Below are 11013 nucleotides of genomic sequence, written 5' to 3'. Positions count from 1 at the left end.
TATAGATAGATCTTTCATTCATTTTTCCTGTCACATTCGGAAGCATGCGTGTTTTTTTTTAATCCAGCAAAAGAAAAAAAAGTCAATATCATAATTCTTAATTTGCAAGCATTCATGAGTGGTTCTAACGCTACAGTGGTATATCAATGTTAAACTCCTTGGGCATCTGTATCAAACAGGTTAATTACATAATTGGACACCCCTTTGTGTATAATAGACTCGTCCCAAGATGGCGGATTAAGACTCGGGAACGCGAGGAACGCGCCTGGCAACACCTCTCGTGGGAGTTTCTCTTTTTCCCACGCGTTTTCGATCTTGTATGTTTGTTGAGTCGAGACTTATAATGTAAACAGTCTCCTGATCTTCGGGAAACGTAGATCTGACCCGAAAACCGTCGGCAAACCCCGCCTGTGTGTCTACGTGTAACGTTGGCGTATTTTCCGGATTCTTGACCGATAGGTCACTACACGTAGCAAGTTTCTCATATTCAAGGTGTCTAGAACTATTGGTTGTCTTCCCACAGTGAGTCAGCACTGGTTTCGCCTTGTCTGTGATTTCGGGGACCTGAGATCGAAGTGGTATCTAGTTCCGGGTGTCCGAATACCCCGGTTGCCCTCTAGGCCGTTTTACGAGCCCGCGCGCCGTGACTATACCTAATGTCTATGATGGCGGCCGTCCGTGTGTTTGAGCTTGTGTTTGTTCTCCTGATGTTGGGCGGGCGGACAGACTCTGTCCATGACGGGCCTCTCCTGCTGCTGGTCTCCTTTGACGGGTTCCGGTACGACTATCTGGACAGGAGTCAGGATAGGGTCCAACTGCCCAACTTCAAGTATCTTGTCCAAACAGGTGGGTGTGGAAACACTGAAAGGGCGTGAACCTTTGATCTTTTCATTGAATATTAAAGTTATAAAGTAAGTTATAACGTATTTCTTCAATCAGTGACTCTTGAAAACACATGAAACACGTAACCTCCAGATTTTAGATGTAATTCTTGATCACGGAACGGCCTACGTGTTTTACGTGTTTTCAACTTCAAGAATCACTGATTGAAGAGTTACTTTTAACTATTAACTCTGATCTTTTTGTTCTTGAAATTTTTCACGTCAGATTTGTAGCTGTGTTGTACAATAATCCTGTTGTTCCCTGCTTTTTGACATACTGTCTATTCAAGACTTGAGCTTTTACTTATCTTATAATCTTCATACTCATAGTCAGATGACAAGATATTATAGTCGAGGAAAATGTACTTTGGGGAAAACAGATAGAAAATCTTTTCTTTCCAAGGCACTTGATGATGAAGCCTATACTACATACATTACTAATGCAAGTAATGTAACATTAACATTTCCTTACCTCAGCAATCAGGAAGGAATTGAATGAGACCTGATCTCTTTGGCATGTTACTATTTATCTCCATCCTTTGGGAATACCTGTACTGTATTACAGAATTTGTTACGCTGGATAAACCATGAGCTTTTAATGGATTAAGGTCGGTCCCTGCTGCATTAAGCCGGATCAAGAATTCCATGAAATCGTCTTTCAGAAGGGACACAAAATTTATTAGTTATGAATATGGTATGCAATAAGGCTTCTTTTAAGGCAGAACTTGTGATGGATGGGTCCTGAACTTTGAACATGAATTTATGACTTTTTTGTTAATTTCAGTATGACCTACTCCCTAGGAAAAAATGCTGTGTTTCATGTTTCAGTTCTGAAAAAGATAGGGTCGGTATGTAGGGATTATATTTTTTAAATAAATTGTTAAGACTTTGGCCAAAACTCTTGTACAATACAATTTAACAAAGTGAAACTAAAATTCATGAGGGCACTTACATAAGTTATATTATCAAATGTCAAACTTTGATTTTGTGCATAATGGTTACAAATCTGTTGTGGATGCATTTATCCTTGATTGGATACTAGGTAGGACAAGCAGTTTTTTTTACTTGAATAGGAAGCAGGCTGAATAAAGATTCTAACTGGAAACTATGTGACTCCACTGTCCATCCAAAAAAGCTAGGGTTGGCGGGTTTTTCTGGGGTAGGTTGGTAAACAGGAAACACAAGATTTTTTTTCTTTAGGCTTTAGGTAACATTATTATTAAATTTATATACTAGTATTTACCGTGTAGGTAGCACAATGATGTATTTTTCTCTGCCTCATTTGATACAGGTGTTCGGGCAAAATGGGTCCACAACAGTTTCATTACCAAAACATTCCCCAACCACTTCACCATAGCGACAGGCATGTACGAAGAAAGCCACGGAATCGTCGCCAACTCCATGTATGACCCAGAACTGGGGGAAATGTTCCATGTGAACACCTCCGATCCAAGATGGTGGGACGTCGGCGGTGAACCTATTTGGATAACCAATCAAAAACATTTAGGCGGTAAGAGCGGTGTTCTGAACTGGCCTGGCATGCAAGCCCAATTCAATAACACCCTACCATTCAGACATCTTCCAGCCTACAATATGTCCATTCCCTACAAGGAAAGAGTAGACACCATGGTTGGCTGGTTCAAAGACTCGGAAGATCCAATCAACTTGGGAGTTTTATACTTTGAAGAACCAGATCATACCGGTCACTTTGCTGGCCCAGAGTCTAAGGAGATAGACGAAACGTTAGACATGGTGGACAGGACAGTTGGCTATCTCATAGATGAGTTGAAGGCGGCAGGGCTGTTTGAGAGAATGAACGTGATCATCACAAGTGACCATGGCATGATGGAGGTGTCCCAGGAAAGAGTGATTGAGCTTGACCGCTACTTGGACCCCAGTACTTACCTGTGGGTGGACAGAACACCTGTAGCGGCCATCTGGCCACATGATGGTGAGTGGATTGATTTTTTTTGTGTGATCGTGAGCTAGTTTTGTCAAAGCTGATTGTAGATTTGGTGACGTCACAGGTTTTATCTATGTAGTGCGTCACAGGACAACAATATGTCATATGACAATGTGCAATGGATCACATTAGGGTTTAGATGGCTGAACTGATTTCAAGACAAAAGTGTATACATGTAGTAGTCCCAGACACACTTAGTAAGGCAGGATAGACAGTCAGACATATGTACCAAGTGAGTACCTACTAGTAAGCTTAAAGTTTTAGAATTCTAGTCTTCTTCTTCTTCTTTATACGTGCTTAACCTCATTAGGCTGAGGACTCCAAGCACGGTACGTAAGACGTACACAAGACTGTAAGTTTTTGATCCACTCACACCGCACCATCGCACGTGTGGGGGTTCTTTAACGTGTATGGGGTATGGCTCTCCCCATACACGGGACCTCCATTTAATGTCCTATCCGAGGGACGACTCATTTTTCACTTGAGTAAAGTGAGGAAAGTGGTGTCAAGTGCCTTTCCCAAGGGCACAAGACCGGCAACACGGCAGGCGGATTCGAACCGGCGACCTCTCGGTCACGGGCCGAATACACTACCACTGTGCTACGTGGCCCCACTAGTTGTTCCATGCACAATCTCAGGACTTCAATACCATTTGGTTTCTTAATTCGTATTGGTATTTGTATTTGTTATCCATTGTTATTCATCCAGGGCTGTTATAACGGCATTATCCCTTATTTTCCTTGAAAGGAATTGAATTTCAAAAATGCATTGTGAACTACAATCGTGATACACCTGACCCAAATTCCATTACCTTACCTTACCACAATGCCTATGTTAGAGGCATACAAAAGGGATGTTATTACTAAGCACTTGTATGATACTATGATTTCTTTGTTGATGTAGTAGACTAAAATGTCCAAAATTTTAGTGAAATGTTCAAAATTTGCCTGATCTGACAGGAAACAATCAGTCCGAGAGCCTAAACCTATCACACTAGTCTACTGACTAGTATTCCATTCCTTTTTTGTTTGTTTGAAATGTGTTCAGTCGGTTACAACAATAACATCCTTGACTACAGCAACCACTGTTACAATTGATCATGTTTACTCTGACTGAGGGAGTTTTTCTATATAGCTATTCATAGTCTACCTTCAGCAGGTTTTGTTCTGATAGTAATTAAGTGATAGCAGACATGTCCCAAGGCTATTGAAGGGGACAATAGAAGTTGACTAGGCGTAAAATTGGATTGTGGAAAACCACATGCTTGTTGTTCAGTGTCCAAATAGTACCTGATATTCTCACCAACAGCACTGCTTGTAAGTGTAACTTAGCAATAGAAGTACATGTAGTGGCATTGAAACAGATGCTCGTAATAGTATACTCTGAATTAAGTTTGACTGTAAATGTGTAATTCCAACACAAGAAATTTCTGACAGGTTTTCATGCAATCCTCACCATAACCAGTTATTCATCAGAATGACTTCTACCAACACTGATGAACTTTCAAGTTTAGATGCTAGTAATAGATTTTTCTGCACATACGTATGCATAATATGCATAATACTTTCTGATACGGAGTCTGCTGGGCTGGTTTGGACTTTGAAATTGTTATCATTATGGTGCCATAAAACTGAGCCTAACCTTTTTAATCTTGAAAAGTGGAACAAAGTTGCCTTTGTACACCCACAATCAACCAATGAATCAAACATTTAATGTATTTTTTTCTAATTGGAAGCCAGCATTTGAAATATCATTTGCATATAGAACATAAGAGTTATCTTTTACACAACCAGTTTTTCTTACCTGCTGACATTTGCATATACATGTAGTCTCAATAGATAGCTTTAAATGATACCTGCAGATAAATGTGCAAAGGTCAGGTTAAACCGGCTTTACAAATACATGTTAAATTCTCTTTGTATGTTTTCTTAATCTGATGTATAACTATCAACATATGTATCTTAATACATGATTTACCGGCATCTACAGAAGTGACCAGGGAGCACATCTACACAGCGTTACACAATGCCCACCCCAAGATGCATGTGTACTACAAGGAGGACATCCCTGCCCAGTACCACTACAGACACAACAGGAGGATCATGCCTGTCATCGCAGTGGCAGATCCTGGCTGGACCATCGCACAGAATGCCAGCCTTAGCAGGGAGTGGAACTTGTACAAAGGTGAGGTAATAAATATAGAATACAACACGGTGTATTCCGTATCACCCGAGGTACCAGCCCAACCGCGGGAAGGATCGCCCAAAGGCCGGAGGGTGATCCGACCAGCGGGAGGGCTGGGACCGAGGGTGATGTGGAATACACAGTGTTGTATTTTATTTATGTTATGAGAAAACCCATGTTTTGATGCGAAATGCGCCAGAAGTTGAACAAATTTGGTGCCCTCAAACAAAAAGAGTTACAACAGTATTGTTCTAACGTCGGAATTAGGTATTCGAATTTTCTACTGCGCCACACTCGTCCCGCTCGAAATAGTTCGATTTATTCAAATGGAGCCCGTGTGATACAACTTAGAGCCCGTGCCATACGGAAAGTTATCACCCGGTCCGGAACACCCGTATCAAACGTTTTCGCGTCACAGGTATGACATAATTATGTTTACCTTCACAGAAAGGGAACATGTTGTTTTTGCTCAATTCCTTCCTCTTCCTCTTCTTCTCTAAACAATTAAGGTCAATGACCAGGACCATGGTCACTGGCAAAGTAGCAGAAAATTTGTGGTGTTTGTCAGTGAACAGATTATGTAGTGGCAGGACAGAGCTGGAGGGGCTGGTCACCACATAAAGATTAGTAGTTTTAGCATGAAAGAGCAGTGGGCTAGACTATTTTGAAGGTAGACATGTTTTGCTTACAAATGGTTACCTTTCCATTTTTTGTATATTCCACCCTACATAGAATTAAGTTTTGAATGGACATTTTTTTGGGAAAGTTAGGTTGGAAATAAATCAAAATATCTATGGCACCTGCAACTGCTAACTATCAGGTCAGAGAAAAGTGGATATAAGGGTCTCCTGTCAGTACCATATTAAGTGTTTTAGTGTGTACATTTTTCAATGATTCTTATTTTTAACATTTTTCAACAATTTTGACAATCCCCTCATCAGGTAACCATGGTTACAACAACAGCTACCTTCCCATGAACCCCATCTTCGTGGCCCACGGACCAGCCTTCCGCTCCAACCTCCTGTCTGAACCCTTCAATAATGTGGACATCTACCCGCTCATGTGCCACATCCTGGGCCTGGACCCGCACCCAAACAACGGCAGCTACCAAAAGGTGGCCCACCTTGTTAAGAAGCCGACCAGTTGGGGCCCCCCACCCTCCACACCAGAAATCATAGGTAAGTAAACATACACAAACAAACATGAAACTTACATGTGGTGTAGCATTTTAAGACTGTTTCACAGTCATCTTTTCTGGCTTCCTGACTTTGTCATGTGATGTGCCTTTTTCATCTTGAATAGACTTACATTCTGCATAATAGGCTTACAATCTGCAAGGCTCACGTACCTAATAACTTTCCTTGGCTGTGCATTTAGTAGGGTTTTTAGATACTAGTAACATAGTCCCCTATTGGGTATATAAAGTCATAAGATTTGAGAATCTACGCTATTGTGCCTTCCCAAACTCCTTGTGTTGTGTACAGCTCATAATGTCCTTCTGAATTCTAAATATGTGTAATAAACTATCTATCCACATTTCTGTCTGTTGTGTGCTCACTTCTCTTTGCCATTGGTGTTTGGGTACTGCCTCTTGTGCCCCTCTCTATCTCAGTGACTGGAGTTCCTGCATTCCTCTGTACTTACAAACTTGGTAAGTTGTTAGTCATTCTTCAAACTCACTCCTCACACCTTATGGCAACCTGCTGTAGAGATTTAAGACTTGTTCTGCTAACTTTAAATCATGGTCAGTACACTGAAGAATGTTTGAACAACAGTTATTGTTAATTGGTTTTCACACAGATTTGATCCTATTGATGTTAATCTTTGCAGGAATTAGCGGTGTTATGTTAACCTGTTTTGTATTTGTCCACTTGTTTTTTCTTAGAGAGATGTGATAGATATAGGCCACACAGACTTGATTTTGTAATTATAGATGACTGAATTTTAGAATTTGAGAGAAATCAAATTAAAAGTGATCTGCCTTTAGTTAGCTTAACCCACCTCTGCCCAACCTAGGTGTCATACTAGTGGATGATTGTATTACCTAGCCTGTGGGTATAGGTGCCCAGGTTAACTAATGTAAGGATAGTACCCTGGGGCTATAGTTGCCTACTCAGTATTAAGTAAATCTCTGGCTGTTTTTCCACACTATTAAGAATCAAAATGTATCAGCATTTGGCTACCAAAAAGTAATAAAGATCTACTATCTTACAGATGTACAAATTCTTGATGATTTCTTTGTATATAACACATTTAATTTCAACATGTCCCTTCTACGATCAAGGAAGAAAAGAGCTCTTTAAAGAGGCCAATAAACCCAAATATTTCCACGCTTACAGACAGAAAGAGAACTACTCTCCTCTTAACATCACAAGACCCAAACATTACTAGAAAAGCTGGAATCATTTGTCATACAGTTTAGCTTTAGACTTAAGCTTACTACACTGTTTACCATTGTTTGTCTGTCATTTTTTGTCACTTGCAATTAGCTCTCAGGCAAGAACTTACAATAAACTTATCATATTATGATCTCTCTCCAGGGGTTGCAATTGGTCTCATCCTGGTGTTGGGTATGTGTATTGTTGGCTGTGGCATCTACATGCAGAGACTGGAGAGAAGTGAGTCTATAAAACAGGCTCACTACACCAACCTAGGCAAGGCCCACTCGGAGGAGGATGGGGACACAGCAGACAAGGAGCCCTTATTGGAGGCAGAGGGGGATGTGTAGGGAACAGTATCATCAAACATCCTCAGTACGTTTTTGAATTTGTGATGCCTGGGCAGCCAAAGTGGATGTAAGATTGAAAACCTTTATTCATTAACTCAAAATCATGTCATTTTCCAAAATACCTTTGCTTGTTAATGATGCTGTTAAAAAATGTTTGGTTACACTGAGATCATATTTTACATGTAGGTTTACCGTGCTGTGCTACACATTTTCCATAGAGGTGTGAGTCAATTAATTTTGTTGTGAGACTAGGTACTAGCCAGATTTTTTTGTTACGACAGAATTTGATGTTTCCCAGTGAAGAAAACATTTTTGTAGATCAACCTGGTGGTGTGTAATACAATATATTTCAAACGTTTCATAATGGAATGATTTGTATGAATTTTAGAAATTTCACAATCAAATGAAGTGTCATTAATTGGCAGCAATCAAGAGTTATTTACTGATTATTTTTTATAGTTTAATTGTAATTGCAACAATTAAGAATGTACATTTTGTATTTTTGCCAGAGTATTTGAATGAATTTGTTAACATATCCAAAAGAAGCTGTTTACAAGCTTAGGATTCAACTAATTACATATAAAATGTTTCTGTAATTTGTGTAGAAGAATGTCTTTTTGTGCATAGTACAAGACCATACTGGTGCCTTCCTTCAATGAGTTCAATGCATATGGGAAAAGCAACATTCGTACAAAATGTGAAGAAGTAATCAAAGTGTCAAAGAATATATCAGCAGAGGGCCTAGGAAAAATTTGTGATTCTGGTTAGAGTCTATCCCACCAACCCTATCAAAAACATTTTTTTTAGTCAACCACTAGCAAGGGGCTGTATTAAGTTCTGTAAATTTTATTACCGATATCTTGTATATGTTATGTACTAAGTAGAATATGAGGTTGAAAATACCAGCATCCTGATGCAGAATGTATTATGTATAACGCTACTTTACCTTTATCCGTGAGGTAACTAACCTATATCCGTTGTATTAGCAAATGGTATTAGGAATATCAGTGCAATGCGTAATGCATACCGTTTTTAAAAACAACAGACATAGGTTACCCCGCAGATAAAGGTGAAGTAGCATTATACATAATCCTGCATCAAGATGCTGGTATTTTGAACACAAATTGTTACAATTGCATTTAGCAGATCACTTCAGCTGAAATCTAAAAAGAGAAAAAATAACCTACTGACTCAATTTTATTCCTGGCAGGATATACCAATTTTTCCCCCTTGTTTTAAAAGCCACAACTAAAGGTTTACAGGAATGGAACTATATCTGATGACATAGGTACCAGGTGTCACATGTCATCTACATGACTGCTCAAAAGTGTCTGATAGAAAATTAGCATAATATACAATCAAGTGTGAAGCACTGAAAGAGATTTTACATATCGCATACATCAAAAACTAATATATCTGCTAATGATGTCAATGCAGTATCAGATTTTCTAAACACAAGTTGCAATTTCTTGATGTTTCCGCAGAAATGATTGCTTTCATCACCTTTCTGTTGCAAGGGAAGTTGCACCTCTTTGTTTTCATGTAACTCCTCAATTTTTTTTTCTGCCACTGGCTATGTAACCAATTAGACTGCTTGTTTGAGAAATCAAACATTCTCCTTGACTATTCCTCTGATATGAATAATAGTTGTTGCATATTAGACAAAAAGTTGTTCCGTACACTGATCCCATCTGCTGAATATGTATTTAGTAAACCCCATCTTAAGTTAAATGCTGTTGAATAATATGTGTGTGTATAGATGTATATTTGCCTTCTCTATGTTTTACGAGGGGTGATCAATAAGTCCTCGGCCTCACCAAGAAATAACAAGCACAACTCAGATTTTCAGGCGAAACTTCATAGTATGAAGTCTTTTATCAATGTGCTCCAAATTTCAAATCATTGGAGTCATTACTTTCCAGGCATTCGTTTTTTCTAAATTAGAAGGTAAGTGGCGAGAAAAAGAAGGGTGAAGTGTGATCAGACAGTTTGATCTCACACCTCAGGTTGAAGGTCAATTGTCCACCTTTTTTTCGTTATAACCTACCTAATGTTACTGGGTGTCGCCTGCAACATAATGGTCACAATAATTTAAATTTTGGTACACATTTATATAAGACTATACATGTACGCGGGGTTATCAATAAGTCCTCGGATTTACCGAGAAATAATAAGCTCAGCTCAGTTTTTGAAGCATAGATGTCAAGTATAAAGTCTTATATAAATTTGTACCAAAATTCAAATTATTGTGATCATTACTTTGCAGGGGACACCCAGTGACGTTAGGTGAGGGAGAAGGAAAAAAAGTGGACAATTGACCTGACCTGAGTGTGCGGGTCAATTTGCGCTGCTGGAAGTTAGAAACCCAATTCTTTTTGCTTGAAATAGGAAGAGAATCATTGTCAAACATTTTGACAATGTCTTTTGTGAATTTACGGCATGGGGAACTCGACCCACACATGTCTGATCACAATTCACGCCACTTTTTTCTCGCCACTTACCTTCTAATTTAGAAAAAACGAATGCCTGGAAAGTAATGACTCCAATGATTTGAAATTTGGAGGATATTGATAAAAGACTTCATACTATGAAGTTTCGCCTGAAAATCTGAGTTGTGCTTGTTATTTCTTGGTGAGGCCGAGGACTTATTGATCACCCCTCGTATACATGTATTAGGTCAATTGCTCTGCATCGGTAGGTTAGGCTAAGTCATCACATTTGCTATCAGTATTGAAGACAGTACAGAAGCTTTTGTTATATACTTAAATCTCGATGTACAAATCTTGGTTACTAGCTATATTCTCTTCCCTCACTTTCAGCAGTTGTAAGGTCTGAGGCCGAGTAGCTCTAACAGTTGAACGTGTCTGAAAAGAATTCTTCCATGTTTAATTCCATGTCAGTTTTGGGTAGTTTCATTGGTGTGTGTTGTGCAATTAGCAGGAAGACAATCTCCTGAAAGAAACATTAACAAGAAAAATGATATGAAAAAGTGTATCAGTGTGTAATATTTGGACCCACCAAGGGTGGGCCTTAACTATAGAATCACCAATAAGTGCCTCTTCCAATCAAACATTTGTACTACTATACAATCATGTATGATTTTAATGTTCAGGTTTTCCAGTGATAACGTTCAGCCTTGTTGTGTAACTTTGTTGATGTAGTCAATGATGTAGTACAAACATAGATGGAAGCTGGTGTACAGACTGATATGGATTGATGTACATTTTCTGCTCTGCATTAGTGAAAGTTTCACTTGT

The 11013-nt window shown here is 39.1% G+C and overlaps 1 protein-coding gene across 1 annotated transcript; it reads left to right on the top strand.

The window, feature by feature from the left end:
* The first annotated feature begins 222 nt into the window (after positions 1 to 222).
* On the top strand, positions 223 to 9294 carry LOC118422713 (bis(5'-adenosyl)-triphosphatase ENPP4-like). Its single transcript, XM_035830432.1, has 5 exons — positions 223 to 846; positions 2173 to 2832; positions 4834 to 5028; positions 5970 to 6206; positions 7569 to 9294. Exons 1-5 carry the CDS (start codon positions 657 to 659, stop codon positions 7754 to 7756), a joined length of 1470 nt encoding a protein of 489 aa, XP_035686325.1. The 5' UTR covers positions 223 to 656; the 3' UTR covers positions 7757 to 9294.
* The last annotated feature ends 1719 nt before the right edge of the window (positions 9295 to 11013 follow it).

Source organism: Branchiostoma floridae, chromosome 9 (assembly GCF_000003815.2).
Source record: "Branchiostoma floridae strain S238N-H82 chromosome 9, Bfl_VNyyK, whole genome shotgun sequence".
NCBI lineage: Eukaryota > Metazoa > Chordata > Leptocardii > Amphioxiformes > Branchiostomatidae > Branchiostoma > Branchiostoma floridae.
The sequence above is the reverse complement of the archived record's forward strand: the minus strand, read 5'-3'. Positions and strand labels throughout refer to the sequence as shown.

Bases quoted from the DNA above. Each gene is read 5' to 3' on its own strand.
- LOC118422713 (XM_035830432.1), top strand. From the start codon at position 657: ATGTCTATGATGGCGGCCGTCCGTGTGTTTGAGCTTGTGTTTGTTCTC. The intron at 847-2,172 runs GTGGGTGTGGAA...CATTTGATACAG, and splicing joins CAAGTATCTTGTCCAAACAG to GTGTTCGGGCAAAATGGGTC. The intron at 6,207-7,568 runs GTAAGTAAACAT...ATCTCTCTCCAG, and splicing joins CTCCACACCAGAAATCATAG to GGGTTGCAATTGGTCTCATC.